Raw genomic sequence first — 20,902 nt, forward strand, 5'->3', positions numbered from 1 at the left:
CTGTCATTTTAGAATGTAAATCAGTTTTGTAGTGGGAATCCTCTGGGAACAGACCCATTTTAAAGGCCATAAAATGTGGTCAACTTAAGTAAATGAGGATAACAGTGTGTGAATGGGCATTGTAACTCATATTTTTGGAGGCTGAGCAATGTATTGAATTAATAATAGCCCCATTTATTGTTTAAGAAGATGGCCCAGAATTGCAGCATATCTTGTGTATTGAAGTGTCATTACTGTTGTTCATTAGTGCCTTCATTTTCTTCTTTGGATCTAAGTGTAAGATTTCAGAAAAGCTGTGTGATGCTTGCAGGTGGAAAATATTTCACTGCTGGTTTGGACTGCAGAGTGAAGCAGGGCAATCCTATGGTTCTCCTTGATTTCTGTGTGGCAGCCAGTGCCTGGGTGAAGCTGGTGGTGTGGGAGCATCCTGCTGCTGCCAGTGTTTGCAGTTAATAAAGAACACAAGAACACTTTTGGATTAGGATATGGCAGATTAATGTGCTATTCTATGCTATTCCATTTTGTGCTAATGTGTACGAAACCAAAATTAGTTATTTCTGGAGGACTTCTGTAAAATATGAGAGCAACATTGTTTCTAGCTAGAAATCCATATTTATGCTGCATGAAGAAAGACTTCTATATCAATCATTTTGGGGCATTTTTTGATGATACAGGGTGGCCCGTTTAAAAAGAGTTTTTGCACTGTATTCTTTACACCCTTGTACCATTGTGCTTACAGCAGCACTGCAAACAGATATCTTTGAGTGCTGTCCTGTTCTTTTGCAAAGAGATAATAAAATGATAGTGAAAGCTTTGCTTATACCTTGCTGGGGGAACTCAGCTTTTTGGAAAATATTATGGTGTGAGCTTCACTCTTCTTTTCTGACTTTTCTAACTGTTGTATCTCTAACCTGTGTTATTAATGTGTGATTTCTGTAAGGAATCAAACCACAAGACAAGCTCGGCTGCTTGTACCTTCCTTTAACCTCAGACAGACTGTAGGTGTTTGGAAAAAGTGTTGTGGAAGGTAGATGTGATCCTGCTTTTGTGATGGTGTAGTTTGGTTACTTTCCTTTTTCTGTCTGTTAAGTCTTTCTGGATTTCTTTTCTTGATATCTTCTGGATTTTAATTTTAAGATCATTTACTTCAGTATGTGAAGTGAGAGCTGTGTAAGATCATAGAGAGGTTCTTCTCCTCTTCCAGTATCACAGTCTTAATGTTTAGGATCTTGCAGTGAAATTTGGAGGAAAAAAACCTAAAAATAAACCATTGAAGATAGTATAATCTTCTACATAGTAAATATATTGTGAAGAAGCTTCTTGTTTGCTGCAGCCTATTTGGATGAATGTCTGCCCTGCTTCCTGCTGGGAGATTTTTTTCCAAAAGGTCAAAAGGAAATGGGAAAGGATGAGACTGCTTTTTATAGAAAAAAAAAAAAAAGAATTATAGGTATTGAGATAAAAGGTTTCATGTTGGCTTTTGCTAAAAAGAGAAATTTACCTAATTTTTAATGTTTTCTCAGAAATAATATTTAACAGGAAGTTATGAATCAAGTTCCAGCCACTTCTCCATAATCCACTGGAAGTGATTAGAAGGCAGTATAACATAGGTGAAGTAGCTGTTTATAAAAAGCTGGATTATTTAAAGTTATTTACCTATGACTGGTACTGGAAATAAATTTTGATTTTAAAAATGACGCTACTAAAAATAGGATGTAATTCATTATTTTTGCAAGATATTGTAAATACACAAAAATGATATCTTCTGTGTTGAAGATAAACTTGAAATGAGCAGCGCCTGTAACTCCTTCATGATGTGTGCTGCACAAGGCTTTCTGCTGATGAGTGACATTGTTTAGAGGATATGTGTGTTTTTTTTTTTTTTTTTTTTTCAAATACTCTGTTTCCTGGAAGGAAGCTGTGGCCTCGGTTTCATTAGTCGCTTCTGACATCCACAGCCGTGGTTCTCTGAAACAACCACAATAGTTTTCTCAAGAAAAATTTATCTGCCCCGAAACTTATGATTATTCCTTCTCCATGAGCTTTATACAGCTCCATCGGCTCTCGGTGCTATGGAAGAACTGGATGTTTAACCAGGAGCCTGACCGTGTGTTTCAGGTGGAGAACTCCAAAGACAATGAGGAGAGCATCTTGCAGAGAGAAGTGCCGCTGCGGCAGTCGCGCCGGAGGTACCGCAGGATCAACCAGAGGGGCGAGCGCCAGACCATCACCGACCACGTGGATCCCAGCAGCTACCTGTCGGTGAGTCTGCCTCCCCTGGCCCATCTCCCTGGCACCTCAGTGCCTGCTTGGTGACTGGGATTTTCTTTTGGTGGCAAAACTGGTGAAATGAAATAGTCCGTGCTTGCCGTTTTTGAGAACGCTGCTTTTGTGTTGAGGGGCGGTGAAGTGGTTTGGATTGGAACACCATAGGTGGAAGTGAAGGTAGTAATGGAAAAAGATAGGGATTTTTTGGTTTTGAGATCTTTGGCTGAGCACTATAAATAAATCTTAACATGCTCACTGGATAGAGAAATGGTCATTCTTCATTTTTTGTTGGTTTTATCTGGAGTTCTTTAGGTAAGCTGTAGGAATTGTTTGGTTTCCTTCTTTGTTTCCTTAATAAATTTGAACCGTAATTTGGAGTTAATTAGAAATGTGGCTCAATACAGCATTGATGCTCTTGTACTTGGTTGTGTTTACTTGCTTAAAAATAGTGTAGTGGTAGTTCAGGCATCAGAAAGAGTAACAACTTGTCTGCTAGTCTGCTGAAGGTTTTTCTTCACCATTATTTTTCAAACTTCCTGTTTACTAACAGGATATATGTGATCTAGACAAATAATTTAATTGAAAATAATTGTTCTAGATAATTTGATTTGCTTTGAAAATCAGAGTTTAAAACCAGTACTGACCTTGAAGTACAAGCCTGGAATTTATGCTCAGAAGAGAAAAAACTTCTCCCTCTTTTCCCCATCTTCCTTTTCATCTCCCCAAAAGAGATACATTTGCAGTTGATAATGCTTCAAAATATCTGATGTGTGCAGTCAGGTATGAGCTTATAACTTAAATAAACTGATCATTTTTCTGAATGTTGGTAGCAGTTGGGTCGCAGGTGATGATTTTACAACACTGCATTACTATGTCTGTGACAGAAAGAGAATATGGTGCTTGAAGTTTAACACCCTCTGCCATCTCATTTCTAGAACTGTCACATATGTTGGATTTTATCATTAGTAAGACGTTAGATTAGTTATTGAAATACTGTTGAGATTATTGAGAGAGGTTGGATCCTCCCACTCTGGGCGGGTATGCATAAAGCTTTATTAGGAATTAAATTCCAATCTGTGTATGACAATCTATCTCTGTCTCTCTGCTGTTTGTGACAGTGAATAAGCACACAGATAATAATTCTCAGATTTCATTGCTAAAAGCAGGGGAGTCCCAGGAACAGCTGATGCTGGTGCTACCCATGCAGCTTCCCTGGAGGGATGCGTGACAAGGGACTTGGCATCTTTGTTCTGAGGAGGACCAAGTTTCACGGCTTCTTGGATGATTTCAGAGGCTGTCAGTTACAGCTGCAAGGAGTCAGGGGGGTACACTCACAGGACTGTGGTTAGTCAGCAGAAAATGTCCTATTAAGATTTTTCTTCAAGTTGGTGTATTTTTCTTCCTGTTGATTTATTTTGTTGTTACCAAAAATACAGAGCACCTGTGCCTATATAGTCGGTTGTTGTAAACTTGGTGGCTTCCTCAGATTTGTGAATATATTTGTGTATATATGTATAGGAGGGTAAGTCAAACTTCCATTTTACAGGAACTTACAGTAGGGTTTGTGCCAGAGTGGGAAAACTGTTGAAAAACTCTCTAGCAGATTTCCTGTCTTGCGTAATGCTGATGAATGAGCACAGAGTTGTATTTCACTCTCCAGCCTGTTGCTGAGTTCTGTGTGACAGGTGCTGAATGCAGCCTCATGGAGCTTTTGTGAGTGCTGTGTGCTTTGGGGAGGGCTTGGAGCTTTCCAGCCTCCACATGGACTCCAGCCCATCTCCCGTGGTTGGTGTTGGAGTACTCAGTATGACACCATTTAAGTTTTTACATGCCTAATCCCTCATATGCAAATAGTTTTCTGCTTTCAAAAGAAAACTGAGATCCTTTAGGTACTGAAATTCAGTATTCTTTTAACCCATCTACCTTTAATATAAGGTTTCTTGGGTTTGCTTTTAAGGGGAATTATCTGTACAATCTCTGTTAGCTCCTTGGAATGTACATCTCTGCACATTAAATATACTGTGATTATATTTATGATTAAGGTTAATCCGTGTTCTGTAAAACATTGCCTATTGGATTGTGGCATGAGCTAACATCATCTCACTTGGAGTACTTCTTGTTAGTGCTGGAACTTGTTCTGTAGAAATACCTGTTTGGCCACAAAACTAAGATTTATATGCAGTTATTTAAATGATATTTTAAATGACTGATACTATGCTTGAAGCTCTTTTCTCTTATGCCTCTTGATTAAGTAAAAGAGTTCTAGTTCTTGATTTAACGGTATGTCTTGGGTAGTTGACAATCAAATTATTGTGGGTACCTTAAATTTCTTCCCTCTCTTCCTTCCCCCAAATGAGCTAATGTTATAAATGGACCATTTGGTTGGTTTCTTAAGTGAAGGTGTTATCGTTTAGATGCCTTCTCTACATTTTTGTGGTTCACAGAACAGTGTTATTCCACAAGAACACTGGTTGTCTGCAGAATGGACTATTTGTAGTTGTTTGTTGTTGGTTTTTATTTTTTTCCCCTTCCAGGTAAATAAAGTGAATACATGCTGGCAGTGTTCCTTTTCCCTCAGAGTGAACAAGTTTATGTTTCTGTCTCTATTTTCCAAGTGCACAGTGGTGTGACTTAGCTCTTGCAGCCCCTGTGCAGGGAATGCCAGCACTGTTGTGGTGTGTGGGTGAGCAGACTGGCCTCTCCTCCAGATCCAGAGTGCACCCAGGCCGTGTGGAGGCTCTGCTGCCTCTGGGAATTCTTCCTTTCTGCAGCACAGCAGGCCAGCCAGATCCCAAGGACAATTGTGTATTTGGCAAAACACTTAGCAGTGTTTTTCTCAGGGTTCACAATAGTGCTGCTGCCTGTGATGGCTGGAGGAGGTGGCTCTGTTGAGTGGCCTCGGTGGCAGCCCGAGTATGTGTGGCTGTCAGTCTGCCTGGGGCAACTCTGAATCCCCATAATTAATCAGATCTCTTCATCCCTGGGCATTTCTGGCCTTTTTGTCACAGTAATTCTGCATCTTGCACATCACCCCCACAGTAACGTCCTGACTGTGTGGGGAGAAAGTGAGGTGGGACACATTGGGTAAAAGCTCTTGCTCCAAATGAATGGATTAGGAAGAAATGTGCCATAGGTGTCAGCTCTTGCATCACATCTGATTTGTTAGCCTGACTGAATATCTTGGTGGTGATAAGCATCCAGCCAGGAGCTGGGGTCACTGCAGCAGGGCAGTGTCACAATGGAGATGAGTGAGTCATTTCTGTTCTCAGTCTGCTTCTCAACCCAATTAGTGCAAAATGTGTTTTATGATTACAGAAGAAGAAAGTAATAGTACAACCATGTTTTTTACTTGCAAAAGAAAAGTAATTGTGATAGTCTCTGTTAAACTATATCGCAAACTTCTGTGCTCATGCAGTAGGAGCTTGCAAAACAGCAGCCAGAATAACAGCAAGTGACTTTTTAGTGATAATACTTTAAAAAAAAGAGTTCTGGTGCTTTATAAAAATTAAATTGCTGTTTTGATCTTGGATCAAGTAATAGGAAAGTAAACAGTTATTTATCTTCTCAGTTAACAAATAAAACCTGAGATAGTAAGTTTTGCATTTGTATTTCTGGCAATGTTTGGTTCCATACAGGGTTTAACAATTCAGTACAAATTTCCATGTGACTCAAACTTGTAAATGCAAATATTTTTTTTCATTTCAGTAAAATTTTTCTAATTTGTGTTTATGGTCAGTGATTTGAGGTTGTGGATCCCCATCCCTGGAAGTGTTCAAGGCCAAGCTGGACTGGGCTTGGAGCAACCTGATCTAATGGAAGGTGTCTGTCCCTGCCTTGGGAGTTGGAACAACATGATCCCTAAAATCCCTTCCAACCCAAACCATTCTGTGATTCTATGCATTTATTACCCATAAACATTTGACAAGTGTCTATGATTTTTTTTTCAAATTAAGAATATTTGTAGCTCTAAAAATAGAGTATGATGTAATGCCTATTTCTGTGGAGTTGTGACAACATACTGAATTTTTTCACTTGTAAGTTTATTGTAGAGTAGAATAAAGAAGTTAGTACCAAACTTTAGTAGTAATCCACTTCCTCAGGGTTGCCATTTTTTAAAACTACTGTAAGAGGATGATGAGGTTTAAAAGATTCATTATTAATACTGCGTTTTATGGACAGTATCTTAATATTTGAGCTAAGTAAAATTTGTCCTGGAGCCTTGTAGAAGCATTTATCTTCAGAGAAGTCTGTTGCTGCAGACTGCTTGAGTGGCAAGTTTCTTGTTCTTTGATCATTACTTAATGTAATCCTGTCACAGGCTGGAGGTAGAATGGGGGATCTCATAATTGGAGGGAATTAAGTCACATTTCAGTATACTGGATCAAACCCATTAGGTGCTTTACCATCACCAGGCCTTTTCTTTATAAATGCTGTAAAACACTGTGGGTCTTCTATAATCTACTTTTAGCTACCAGATAAATTTGCAGAAATGGTACCTTTTATTGATATTAACCCAGTAAGACTGACTTAGAACATGTCTCCAGCTGCCTGCTGTTAAACCTGGACCAGCATTGCTAGCCTCTGTTTATTTGGAATATCAGTTTATTTTGATGAGGCTGTGGCTGTTCTTGAGTGGCTGAAATGACTAATTCTTAAGTTGGAGGATAGTTCTCTTTGCAGCTCATTGCTTTTTATTGTGTTTGTGTCCACACTTCCTCTTTTTGACACTTTGAAAAAAATACCTGACAGAATTTAAACTATATTAACTAATGATGACAGGCTGAGAGAGTTGGGGCTATGCAGCCTGGAGTAGAGAAGGCTTTGGGGAGACCATAGAGCACCTCTCAGTGCCTAAAGGGGCTCCAAGAGAGCTGGAGAGGAACTTTGGACAAGGAGTAATAGGACAAGAGGGGATGGCTTCAGGCTGGCAGAAAGAGTAGGTTAAGATGGGTAAGAGGAAGCAATTCTTTACTATAAGGGTGCTAAGGCCTGCCACAGGTTGCCCAGAGAGGTTGTGGCTGCTCCATCCCTGGAAGTGTTCAAGGCTTTGTGTGATGGGGCTTAGAGCAAGGTGGGATAATGGAAGGTGTCCCTGCCCATGGCAGAGGCTTGGGACTGGTTGTTTTCTAAGATCCTTTCTAACCCAAACTGTTCTGTGATTCTGTGAATTAAAATAAAATCCAGGTCTTGCAGTGCACTTAGAGGATTAATTAACAGAAATTAATGTTGTCATTATCTCTCTGGAGGTGTTGTGTGATACAAAGAGATAATGCAGGTTCCTTCTTCCTGATGCTGTTTTTTAACAACCTGAGGATTTTCTTTAGTCTCTGTCTTTAATTTTGCATGGCCTAGGTGGGATCCCAGCTCTCAAGTGCTCAGGTTCCAGAGCACGTGCCAGAGCCTCTGTTAGCCGGGCACCCTGCGTGGGACAGGACCCTGGAAAAACCCACATAAGCTTTTTCTGTTTGCATCTCCTCTGAACTCCTGCATATGTGTTTCTTGCTTCTGTGATCAAAAGCAGCAGCATCTGCAGTGTGTTCACTTCCTGTGGGCCCCTGTGGGTTCAGTTTGTCGTGGGCTGCACACAAAGGGCACGTGGGTGTGGATCCGGCCCCGTCTGGGGAAGGAGAGGAGATGTACATGGACAGAGCCCTGTGCCTTCTGCAAGGGAAAATTGCTGTTAGGCTGGGCTTTGGGGGAGGGGGAAGAGGCTGTGAATCAGCTAGTGGCTAAGCAGCTCTGTTAATGAATGGAGTAGAGCTATCTGCTTCTCAGCCACACATCTGGGGAAGGGTCTGCAGCTTGAGTCTTGATGAGGAGCTGGCAGGGCTCTGCCTGGAGCAAAGGAGGCTCAGAAAGGACCTTATCATATCTACAACTAACTCCCTGACAGGAGGCTGGAACCTCATGAGGGTTGTTCTGTTCTCTCAGGTAACAAGTGGTGGGATAAGTGAAAACAGCGTCAGGTTGATCCAGGGAATATTTAGATTGGATATTAAGGAAAATTTCTTCACAGAAAGAGCTGTAAAGCATTGAAACAGGCTGCCTAGGGCAGTGGTGGAATCACCATCTCTGGAAGTGTTAAAAAAATCTGTGGGTTATGGCAGTGAGGGCATGGTTTAGTGGTGAGCATGCTGGTGGTACTGGACTGATGGTTGAACTTCCCAATGTTGGAGTCTTCCCCAGCCTTAACAATACTGTGATTGTATGATTCTACTGCTTCACTGGTGGAGCTGGAAACACCCTCTGGCAGGGTCCCACTGGCATCCAGCATGGGAGCCTGTGCTCAGTGTCTTAAACTCACTCAGGTCTGCTGAGTTGTCCTTGGGCACTTTCCTCTGCTTTTGTAAGCAAGGGGGAAAATTGCCAAATGCATGTTGTCTCATCCTGTATTTTACATATTGATTTTGTCTGCTCATTTTGTCAGTAGTGTTACTTTCAAGGGCTCCTTGAAAGTCTGCCACTGATTATGGTGGTCATTAGCAAAACACCAATCCTCCAAGTGTGCTGTGCATTAAAAATCGTCCTAGGAATTTCCATTGACCACTGGTGTTTCCTAATTCAATTAATGAGCTCTTGCAGTTTCAAGCGAGTAATGATTTGAATAGGCTGTGCAGAAAGTATGAAAATACTAAATGAAAATACTGCCCTTTGGTTAAAATCTGTGTTTTTCAGATTTCTTTTTTAAACTAACAGTGTAATGCAACAACTCAACCACTTTCATTACAGATAAATTGGGGTTGTTTTTCGGACTTTATATTCAGGAGTTTCCCTAAAGATTTTATGTACTTGACAAGCAGGTTATATGTAAACTGTGATTTGCAGGAGCCACCTCAGTTTGGAGGTGACATGTGTAGCTGTGGAACAGCAGTTAAGAGTTAAGCACAAATGAAACTGCATTAGAGTGAAACTTGGGAGGGTTTATTTTAAGCAAGCACCTGTACTTACTGAAATGTGGCTGCTGGCAGTACTTTACATCCCTCCTCATAGCCCTGAGGAGAGCCTGTGGTGGGGGGACAGACATTGTCCTGCCCTGCCAGACTGTGGCTTCTGTCCTGGCACAAGGGTTGCTGTTGGGGAGAGTCCATTCTGGGGTTGGTAACAGAACCTGTCGTCTTTGCTCTTCAAGGCCGGGTTGAACAAGGCTTGGAGCAACCTGGTCTAGTGGAAAGTGTTCCTGCCCATGGGAGGAGGATTTTGGAACAAGATGAGCTTTAAGGTCCCTCACAGTCTGTTCTCTGAGTCTTGCCTCAAAGACTTGTTTTTGAACCTTTCTCCATCTCCAGTAAGTTTAGCAGTCAACTGTACACCTGCACCCTCCCCAGGTGTTGGGGTGTTGATGGCCCCCCAGGGTCATCTCACAGCAGGTTTGTTTGTTGCCCTCCCCTTGCTCAGCAGAGCAGCAGAACTGCACTTGTTTGTGCTAATTCAAGAAAAACTTGTGGATATTTTTACACTGATTTCCTACTTGCAGTTGAAAACATCAGTCTTTTTACTCGGTGACCGCTCTCACCAGGAAGCTGGGAGCTGTTTGGAAGCAGATCCAGACCACAGTCTGCCCTTTGCAGGGAAATCAGCCTACTCTGTTGATTGGGGTAAATCTGGAGATTTGCTCAAACCTTGACCTCAGCTGGTGCTGACAGTATTGTGGGAGGGATGTACTCTTGTGGCAGAAAAACCTTTTGAAACTTCTAAGTATTTTGCAAATTGCCACCACAAGAAATAAAAATCCAGTCATTACTGTGCTCTCCACACAATAACCAGTTATCTGTTTCTTTCTCCTTTTACCACATAGACAAATTTACACCATGGTAGAAATTAACTCAGTTCCTTGGAAAATGCCTGAGAAAATATTTTATGCAGTATGTTCAGAGAGTTAATCTCTGTTTTGATGGACCCTAAGGGTTTGGGTGGTAGTTCCAAAGTCATTAATTCTTTATAAGCAACCTCTTATGCAAACACAGTGGAGAATGATGTGTGGGGGTTGTGCCCACTGCTCATAACTGCACTTGGGGGTTGAAGGTAAAAGATGTTCTGCACCAGAGAGATGTTTTGTTCCTTTTGGAAGCTTCTTTTGTGTGTGAGTTGCAGTTCTTTTTCTGATTCTTGTTTTTGACATTATTGTTTCAGTCTCTTGAAGCGACATATTGGGTGGCTTCTTGTAGGAATCTGACAGAGTAGTAGCCAGCAAGCTAGTCTCCCTCTGTGCAGGGAGATGGTAGCATGCGTGGATCTGGTTTTTATTTCCTCTCTTCCATCTGGGCTGCTTCTGTCCAATATGCTCTACTCAAATATAACAGCCTGGTTGGAGCAGGTTGGAGCCAACTCAACCTTTCACTTAGGTTAGGTTTCTGCTGCCTGAGAGAAAAGTGGTTGAGTGAAGGGTTATTTTGTATGTTAGCCTTGTAAAGTTGTAAGTTGGAGTTGGGTTGAATGTCACATAATACTGAAGGATTTATTTACAGGGCTAAGATGGTGTTGTCTTCAACTTTATGTTCAAGGTAAAACGGATTTCTGATCTTGAATGTGGAAATTCACATCAGTTCGGTCATGTTCTTTGTAAGCCTCTTGGGGCATTTTAGAGATGGAGAATATCCTGAGCAATTTTCAATAAAAATCACCATGAGAAAATGTCAGTGCATAATTATAAGCATTTAGATGCTCTGCTTTCTTTGGAAAAACTTGGCATAAAAACCACTGCCTGTATGAGAGAATAGCTAGATATGTATCTTTGGTTTTGGCATAAAACTGATTACTCTCTAATGACATTTAACAGCATTTGTAGTTTTATATTTGATATGTGCCATTTTTCTTAATAGTGATATATCTAACTGTGCTGGTTTTGCACATAGGACATTTAGTGAGGAAGGAAGAAGACACCCACAGAAACAACTTTTGTAAAAAGGGGCTGCTCAGAGCTTCCTCTGTGTCTCACAAAAATCAATCAGTGGTTAATTTTTAGAATAGACAACCTGTTAAACCACTGAGAAAGCTGAACACGCTTCTGTGAACCTTTTAAACCGAACAAACCCTGGGAAACTCTTGGGGCCGAGTGCAGGCGGGCGGGGCGGGAGGCTGGGCTGAGCCGGGCCCTGTCCCTGCTCCAGCGCTGGCAGGGCTGGGATCCCTGTGCCAGAGCGGCCAGGCGGGCTCAGGGCACGGCTGAAACGCTGCCACTGCTGCCATTGAGCTGCCACTGCTGCCATTGAGCTGCCACCGAGCTGCCACCGCTGCCATTGAGCTGCCACTGCTGCCATTGAGCTGCCACTGCTGCCATTGAGCTGCCACTGCTGCCATTGAGCTGCCATTGAGCTGCCACCGCTGCCACCGAGCTGCCACCGCTGCCATTGAGCTGCCACCGAGCTGCCATTGAGCTGCCATTGAGCTGCCACCGAGCTGCCATTGAGCTGCCACCGAGCTGCCATTGAGCTGCCACCGAGCTGCCACCGCTGCCACCGAGCTGCCACCGAGCTGCCACCGCTGCCATTGAGCTGCCACCACTGCCACCGAGCTGCCACCGCTGCCATTGAGCTGCCCCACCGCCAGCCCTGGCCAGAGCCGCTGCTGGTGTCCAGCAGACCCTGGGTCCTGCTCCCTGTGGGCCAAGCCAGGCCCCCCTGGAATTGAATGCAGGAAAAGGCAGAAAATAGTCAAGCAGCCAGAGCAACCACCAGCATTGCTGCTGGGCCCTGCTGCCCTGGCCCAGCCGACAGTGTGGTATCCAAAAAACACCCCACAGTAAACAGCTCTGGACTGCCACCCAACAGGGATCCCATGAGCAAGATACTAACTCTTCCACTGCACAGATGAGACCTGCAAAGATCGACTGTCTCTCTTGAGTGAAAGAAAAGGACAGAGGAAGACATGCACAGAAACAACAAGGAGACATTGAGGTTGGACAAGAAGGAAGAGTCAGGTCCCAGTTGGAGGAGGGGATGAGATGTCTTGGACTGAAACTCTCTTGTAAGCTATGGAGAGGATATGATTGATAAATCAGAGTCTTTTTTCCCTGTAACTCATGGAATGTGTTTTGGGGGGATGAAGTGTTCTAACCACAGTCATGAGCAGAAGCACCAGTAAGTACAGCACATGTTGAAGTAGCTGTGATCCCATGAGAAGTATGAGAGAGACAGAGAGAGAGTGATGAAGATCTTTTGCCCCAGGGAAGAAGACAACCTCTGTTCCCAGAGCTGAAGATGATGTCAGAGCAAGATGAAGCGAATTTGTGCTTTTGAACAGTTTTGTCCTTAAAAATGAAAAATTAAAATAATCCCATAAGTTGACAAGGTTCTCGAAAACAGTTGTGGGGAGAACTGTAAGTTGAGGAAAGGGATTTTTACACAGTGATCAGATTTCCATTGTCCCAGGTGGCTGATTCACTGTGAATTGAAGCCACAAGAGAACTGTTTCTTGTGGAGAAGTCTCCATAGACAAGAGGGAGACTCCTCTCCCTAAGTAATTTAGAGATGGTAAACTGATTTGTTTCTGTATGTTGTCGGTGTGAAAGAAAAGAGGGTGTGGGGGGCAAAGTGATCCAGAGGTTTTATTCTGATTCTTATTATTTTTTATTTTAGTTCCTGTTAATAAAATTCTTCTTTATACTCTTCAAAGTCTGAGCCTGCTTTTGCCTGCCTCCTAATCCTGTCTCACAGCAGGAATGAGTAAATAACAACTCTAGTGGGTGCCCTGGTGATGTAGCCAGCACTCAGTCCACCACATAAATTGGTGAACCAGCCAGAAATAGAACCTGGGTTGCAAGAATGGGAATTTTGCATGATAGCACTACATGAAATTGGTGTTTCCATATAGTCTTGGAACTGCCACATTGACAGATAAAATGCTAGACTAAGTGAGATCATCACTGTATCTTATTTTGTCATTGTTCCTTACCTTGTTCTTGAAGGTCAGACTTGCTTTTTGTTACTGAGTATTAATGGGTTTTATTCTGATATGATGGAGTTTTTAGTTGGAGGTAAAGTAGTCACAATACTTGTATTTTTTGATTTTATTTCCTGTAAAGTTTCATTAGCAGTTGTGTTTGTCAATTAGAAGTGCAGGTATAGCAAGTGGATCACCCCTTGCTTTATCTGTTAGATCAGTTCTCAGACTGGATGAGAATAGCTGGGGTTTTCCTGCTGTTACACCCTCAGTAGAGGGAGGACACCAAATGATGATGGGGAAAACTTTCTCTGAGCATACTCAGCTTGGCATTTTTAAAGGTGATGAAGGCTGTGTTTTACCAGAAAATGAAAAAGTTTAGTAATCATTGAACTGTGATGCTCCATCTGATGACAGAAGCCTTGCAGAGCTGCTGTAGGGTCTGTGCTGTTTCCCCAGCATGGCTGGTCTGGGATCCAGATCTCAGGATCTGCAGAGCCTGAGTGCCTGATGCCCTCCCTGTTATTCCCTATTCACTCTATTTCAGAACTCAGTGCTGAGCCTGGCTGGTCCCAGCCTGGGTCCAGGGCCAGTGGAGTGTTTGCATGAAGTTTTGCCTGAATCTCTCAGGGTGGGGCTCCTTCCAGACACAGGGTAGACTCCTTCACTCTTCAAACTGGATGCACTGACCACAGTAAATAAGAGTGGGCTGTTCAAAATTACCCTTCCTTAGGAGAGAAAGTTTGGTAGGAGGAGTCAAATCTTTTCCCTCTTCCCACTTGCAGGCTTCCAGTGTGGTGTTAATCCTCAAGCAAAAAGACAAAAGAAATACTGAAAGTGGCATTTTCATGATTTTTTTTAACCTCATCTATTATGCATTAATGCATTATTCTCAAGGTTGTTTAATCAGGAGCCTTTTTCTTGTGAAAGGTGTGGTAGTACCTTATATTCTAAATAGCCTTAATCTGCTTGGTTTAGCCTCAGATGCTGTTTTGAATAATAGAGGAAAGGAAAACTGGTATTTTGTATGGGTTTTTGTGTCAACTTTTGCAGAATGAGAATAATATATATACACCTTATGGGCTTTATGGTCTCTTTGCAAATGGGAGACCCCACCTGTCTTCCCAGGTTACTGTCAACTGAGGAAATCACAGCCAGGTCTATATGAGGTTTAGGAGGTGGTATCACATTTGAGACTAGATTGAGGTTATGTCTAGTGAGCAAAATCCTAAATGTGTTTGGGAAATTTTGCTGTGGGATATTAGCAATTTTGTCTGAGTGAATTAGTCCCCCAGACTGACCTTTTTGGGGTTGGTAACCACACCTTTTCATCACCAGGGATTTTTGGGTTGCAGACCTTCTCAGACTCCCCACCCCTTGCCGAAATGAGATGTCAGGGAGGAAGGGAGGAGCGTTGCATGAATCATCTCAGTTCAAACAGTTGAAATGAATTTTATTTGTTTGAGTCCATAGCAAAGGGGGCTTCCCCCTTCCCCTCCACTGCCGTCATTGCTGTTTGTGATGCGGATCATGCTCTGCCCAGCTCTGCAGAGTGTGTAAGCGAAACAGAGCTGCAGGAGAGAGCTGTAATTTATAAACCTATTATAAACCATATAAATCTGAATCGTTGCAAATAGAAGATGACCTTTCCCTGCTTAACACAGCAGCTGAAAAAAGAGTTGGGGTAGTGTGAAAGCAGTGGAGAAATTCAATCCATGGTGCCTTTTTATTGTTCCTCCTGTGTTGCTGGTGCTATATTTAGAAGCTTACATCACTTAAGGAATGATGACAGTCTCTGCCCTCCCCCTCCAGCTCTCTCCCTGCTCTCCCTCCCTCCTTCCCTTAGGATGGATCATGTTTTCATACTACTTATGAGTCCTGCAGATCTTTGGGTAGGATTTTTCTACAGCCTTTAGTAAGTGCTACTGTGGAAGGCGTTGTGTAAAGATGCAATGGCACCATAGAATGTCACCCTGAAGGGGAAAAGGAGATTGTGGTGTTTTTTCTTTCCTGCCTCCCCTTCCTAAAAGAGTCGCAAACAGGGTGGAGGTTGTTTTTTCCTTTTTTTCCTGAGAAACCCAAATGAGGGGATGACCATGCCACGACAATACAATGAGTTGTTTTTGATGTTTAAATTCAGAGGTGGGGAGAACCTCTGAGCAGCTGGCAGTGACACTGAATCCAGCAAGCTGTGCCAGCATGACAGGGTCTGCAGCAGGCTCTGCCTTCTGCACCCCTTACTCCCCATTGCCTGTCTGTCCAAAAGGATGTAAAGTACTCAAATCTATGGAAATAACCTCTTGATGTAGGTGCCCTTAATGCTAAAATATTTCTCGATTATGCTGCTACGTTTGGCAATTTCCACTCGGAAAACTATTAGAATGAATTATTTTAGTCTGAGACATCTTTGCCTGAGTGTGTGCAGTGACAGATTGCCTTCTGAGCAGCGGTTGCCTTCCCCAGCCCCCAGCTTGGGCTCGGAGTCAGGATGTGACCAGAGCTGCTGCGCTGGAAATGGAGGGGCAAGTGGAGCTCATGTCTGAGCACTGCGGGAAACAGTGTGGCAGGGACAGTGTGCCAGAGCTGCCTGGCTCTGAGGACAAAAGGACAGAAGTCCTTAAGCCCAGCTTGCAGCCCCAGGCCCCTCAGCTGGCAGCTCCTGCCTCGTCAGCCAGGGCCCTGATGGCTTTGAGACCGTCACTGTCCTCCCCGCTGGAATTGCACAATGGGCTTTTCTTCCTCTGATTGATCAGGAAAAAGTCCTGCTGCTTGTGGGGTACCTTCTGCCAGCAGCTGCCAGTGCTTCCCGCCTGTGCACGCCTTGCATTTGTGGTGTCCTTAAATAAGGGAAGACTCTAATCCTGCCTAACTGAATGCGTATTTAAATTATGGAAGACTTTACTATCCTTTTAAAAACATCCCGTTTTTCAGTGACTTACTCTTGTTAGACAATTAGAACGTGCAGATTTGGTTAACAGTCTGGAGGATTCAGGTAGCATTATGGGAGGATAAAGGGAATGATGCAGAGAATCTGTGGTGTGGTATTTCAGCATGGAAATAAATCAATGTTAAGGAACAAAGACTCCATTTACTACAGAGATTGTATACTGTCTTTTTCCTTAAGATCCTCTTAAAACTTGGATTCTGGCTTAAAATGTGACTGGTGATTTTCCATTTGTGATTCTGCTCAATGCTGCAGCTCTTCTCAAGTATTTCAATTCTGATCACTACCAAGTCTTTGTATCAGATTTTTTTTTCATCTCAGAGTTGCTCTAGTTTTAAGATTTATCATTAAACAGATGATTTATAAAAAACTTACAGCCCTGTGCTGCAGGGAGCTGGGGCTGCAGAGAGGCGTGTGTTAAAAGAAATAAATAAATGGAAGCAGAAAGGAGTGGGGGGATGCCCCAAAAGCCGGGGTGTGGAAGTAGGTCAGGTTTTCCCCCCCACCTGGGGCTGGGTGGGCAGGGCTGCACAGCGTGGGCTGCAGCCCCCCGGGACCCCCGCTGCCGCCGCGCTCATTGGCAGAGCAGCTACAGGGATGATGTCATCTGCACTTAAAGGCAAAACTAGCAGGAAATAGAATTTCGTTCCCATTATTGAGCTGGTGTTTACAGTAGTTGTAAAATACGGCATCTGCGCCAAAATCTGTGCTGGATCGGGTTTGCCACACAATGCAGCAGGATGGGAGGTGGAGATCTGCCCGGAGAGCTGTTGGGGCAGGGAGAGGGTTCTTTTCTCCTTGATACAAATTGTGGTTATTCTAACTGTAATGCAGGTAACACCACATGGAAGCATTTGGATATTCGTTGCTGCTGAGGATTTATCACTGTAGCATTACAGACATTTAAGATGCTTCTAAATACAATTTTACAAATTATTAGAAAAAAGGCAGTACAGTCGTGTGTAAGATGAAGCTCACATATCCAGCCTATTGTTTAGTATTGAAAAAGCAGTGAAAGAAACAGCTATTTGTGTAGCTGTGTAGTGCTTTGTAAAAATTTAAAGCAGTTAGAATGTTTTCAGCTTTTAATAATCAAATAGACTTTGTGTTTGCAAATTTTGCAAGCTCAAGATTGAAGTTCAGTCCTTTAAATGCAAATTAAACCCAGTAATACTTACGGACCCTGGTTGTATTTATTATTTTTATTGTTTGATAAGAGGTCGAGTAAATTTTTTCCTTTAGGACAATTTTGGGAGGCACCAGGGGAAGGTGTTTCTTGGTTAAGGTGCAACCCTCATCCTAGGTATTGGACTTTGTGATCCTTGTATGTCTCTTTCAACTCCAGATATTGTGTGTTTCTGTGATAATTTGGGTTATACACAGGAAGACTCCAGGATGACTGCTGAGGAGCTATTGGTGTGAGATGGAGAGTGGTGCCCTGTTGGTACAACTTGGCTTCAAAATTGTGAGAATCTCTTTCCCCATGTCCCTTGGCACAGTAGATTTAAAAAAAAAGAGATTTCTGTGGATTGCTCGAGCTGCCTGATTCAATTCTCAAAAAAGAAGCAAGCAAACAAGGCAAAAAAGGCATTTTTTGCCCTCACTATCAGCAGGCCCCCGTTGGTAGCTCTGTTTGTGCACAGGAGGTACAGCCATCATTGCTAGTTTTGATTTGGAGAACAACCCTCAAGTCTGATGTGGTGACAAAATTTCTTTCCAAAAAGAGGAAAATGGCAACAGTGAGTGTCCCTTCTTGCAGATGAAGTAAATTATCCAGAGACCAAAAGAATGGCTTTAACAGAAGCAGCACCCTGTGTCCCCTTGCTGTCCCCTCCCTCCTTTCCTCCCTTGCGCAGTAGCAGAAGTCATTTGCCTTCTAGGAACCAAAAGCATTAAGGCAGACCCAGCTCAAAGGTTTGGGATCTCACAGATCCTTCCTTGGAGCATCTCTCCAGCATGCTGGGCTGCCATCCAGGGCACTAAGCTCCTTGCAAATATATCAGTTTTTAGTTGCAAAAAGAGATTAGAGTACTAAATTGACTACTGCAGAATTAAGGCAAATTGGGTTGGGAACAGAATTGGTCTTGATTGAGTGGGGAAAAAAAACCCCACCCCCCAGAACTTTTTAAAAGTGTTTTAAAACCATTAAGATTGTGAGGATTATAAACCTCACTTTTTTAATAAGAAATTTGCTTCTCATTCTGGATAAAATCTCTGTATTGTGTAGGATGAGATAAGAGTGTTGAGTATCTAGTGTGACACATAATAAAAGCAATTTTTTTTTTATCGTGTGCCAATAATGCATGTGTCTGTGTGCATGTGAGTGGCTGCAGATATTTATTTTACTTATTTGTAAAATCGAATGCAGAGATGAAAAACAATCCTGAATGCTGCTGGAAGTGTTAGTAGATACATGTGATTAATAAAACAAAAAAAAAAAAAAAAAAGAGAAAGGAAAATAATCAGAGTTTCAGCACATCCCTGAATAGATATAAAATGATATAAAAGCTGATGTGTTTGCTGAGCAGTTGTACTGATATGTGTGTTTATATTAGGTCAATAAAGATGCTCTGTTGGCTGCATCTGCAGATCCAGTAGCCAATTGATCTAATGCAGTTTCTAAAGGCTTTCTATACAGGTGATGTCATCCTTTTAGCTCCCTTCCCCTCCCACTCTCTTTCCTCCTTATTAGATATTTCATCTTGCTGCGGAGCATCCAATCGATGGGAGCTTCTCCTGAGGGAGCTGCTGAGAAGCAAGCAAAGATAGTAGGAATTAGGACTCCAGCAGTCAGCCTTTCTGTAGCTATGGACGTCCTGTTTTGTTTGGCATTGCAGAAATGTTTTAATTGGAAAAGCTAGGCGTGGATTAGTCGTGCTATCTGACTGATGCATTAGAATACTAAGCAACACTGCAGAGTTGTAAACGGCATTAAAAAAAAAAGGAGGGGGGGGCAAAAGAGAAAAGGGTTTGTATTGCAGAGGCTTTTAATACATTCCACAGTGCAAACCTGTTAGAGCATATATCCTGGAGCTACAGTCCGGATGCGAATTCAATTTCTTCAGTTATGATGGACGTGAGTATAAAGAAGAAACTTTAATATCCCAGGGTGTGGGATTCCTGGATAGCCTAAGATGATGAAAAACCGTTGCAAAATTTCGTCTACAATATTAGTATGAAGTTTCTGAAAAGTGGACCTGAAGATAAGCCACTTGCAAATGCATTTTAGAAGAGAAAAAAAAATAAATTTGAAGAATTCATACCTTGCTTTTTAATGTATTGTTGCTTTAACCTGCAGTTCTAATCCATTTCTGAATTAATTCAATTTAAGCAGCCCTTTTTGGGTGCATGCCTCTTGCCTGGAGGATCATACGGATATTTGTATTTGAGAAGCTAGGAAACATTTTGATTTGAATTTATGTGCTTGTTAAAACTGGAACATTTTTATAGGAATTGCTGATGCTGCTGCTGCTAACTCCCTGCAATACTGAAAACTCCTCAGATCTAGTGGAAGCTGTAATCGAATTCAGTGTGAAATCCAAGCCTGAGAAGTTGCATATATGCACATTGCTGCTTTATGATTTTTAAAGAGAAAGCAGAAGGGATTTTTCTCAATTTTCCCCCTGTGGCTTTTATTTGAGAAAGGAAACTTTTTTTCCCAGCCTCAGAAATGGCTTTTCTTGTTCGATGTTATGCCAACTGCCTACAGCCCTGGGCCTCCAAAGTAAGTAAGATTTTGTCTGTGCTGCATTTGTGTGACATGTATTGACAGTGCTGGTGCTAGCTGAATATTCCCTTCTCATCCCAGCAGCATGCTGGGTTGAAGGTACTGGAATCCTGGCTGTGCATGAATTATGTGAATTATGTGCATGAATCATTTCTAAACAGGAAGGGGGGACCTGGAAATTATGGAATTGTTTTATATACCAATAGTTAAAAAATTACCAGGAAGTATAAAAAAATGGCATTTGCTTATGAAATGTGTTAAGCATGTTTTTTGGCCTACAAATATGAAGTATATGTGAAGCCTTTAAATATTATTGAAGTGTAGCATTTTTATAACTGCTGACATATTTTGCGAACTTGAAAATACTGGTATCCAAACTGATGTTTTAATTTCCAAGCTGTACTGCTTGTTTCCTTTGTGCACCAGTATGGAGTTGGTTAATTATTTAGCTGAACTGTGTAATTACAATTAGCTTTAAAGGACACAAATTATTTTTTGTGTCTGAGAATGCAGTGTTTCTGTGAAACTGGGGAGGGAAGGGTGTTTCTTTTAAAATGACATAATGAAAGCTAGAACATTCGAACAAACCCACCTTTGAGATAAAAGCCTTTAAAGGAATTAAAAATACAATATTTATGAGACTCTTACTGTTTGGTATGCTCAGTCAGAAAATTAGCTGACTTTCTGGTATTTTATTAAGGATGCTACCAAGAAGTAGTCACCTAAAACACAGGAACTGCCTTATAAATCTGGGGCCAGGCATATATTAATTATTGTGTTTTTATTATAATTTTGTATTTACTGGGTAGAATAAAGACTGTGCAACTTTTTGGTGTTTGGAGGCAGTGGGCAAAAGTGCTCATGGCAGGATGAGATACAGCATTGACTTTGGAGCAGGAGGTTGCTCTTGACTTTGGTACCAAAAAGTTTAGAGTGTCAATGACATGGTGGTCATGTGTAAAGGCACAGGGAGAAGCTGGGTGTGTGGACTCTGGGCTGATTGTCCCTGTTTGGTTTTTATGCAATGTCAAGGGAAGCTCATGGTGTGTGGGGTGAAAGCTCTGGGCTGTGGGGTTTCCTTGTGT

The 20,902-nt window shown here is 42.2% G+C and overlaps 2 protein-coding genes across 5 annotated transcripts in view; both read left to right on the forward strand.

The window, feature by feature from the left end:
- FNIP1 (folliculin interacting protein 1) overlaps positions 1-20,902 on the forward strand; it is a 419,816-nt gene that overhangs the window by 117,129 nt on the left and 281,785 nt on the right. The gene's annotated exons all lie outside the window — the stretch shown is intronic.
- The window catches only part of RAPGEF6 (Rap guanine nucleotide exchange factor 6), a gene marked incomplete at its 3' end in the record, with an annotated part of 117,353 nt that overhangs the window by 39,830 nt on the left and 56,621 nt on the right, over positions 1-20,902 (forward strand). For all 3 annotated transcript variants that reach the window (XM_079320080.1, XM_079320082.1, XM_079320081.1), the window contains exon 6: positions 2,119-2,262. In XM_079320080.1, the coding sequence (XP_079176206.1) occupies positions 2,119-2,262 (144 nt within the window). The remainder of the gene's footprint in view (positions 1-2,118; positions 2,263-20,902) is intronic.

The sequence above is a fragment of the Erithacus rubecula genome (genome assembly GCF_903797595.1).
Source record: "Erithacus rubecula genome assembly, chromosome: 16".
Taxonomy (NCBI): Eukaryota; Metazoa; Chordata; class Aves; order Passeriformes; family Muscicapidae; genus Erithacus; species Erithacus rubecula.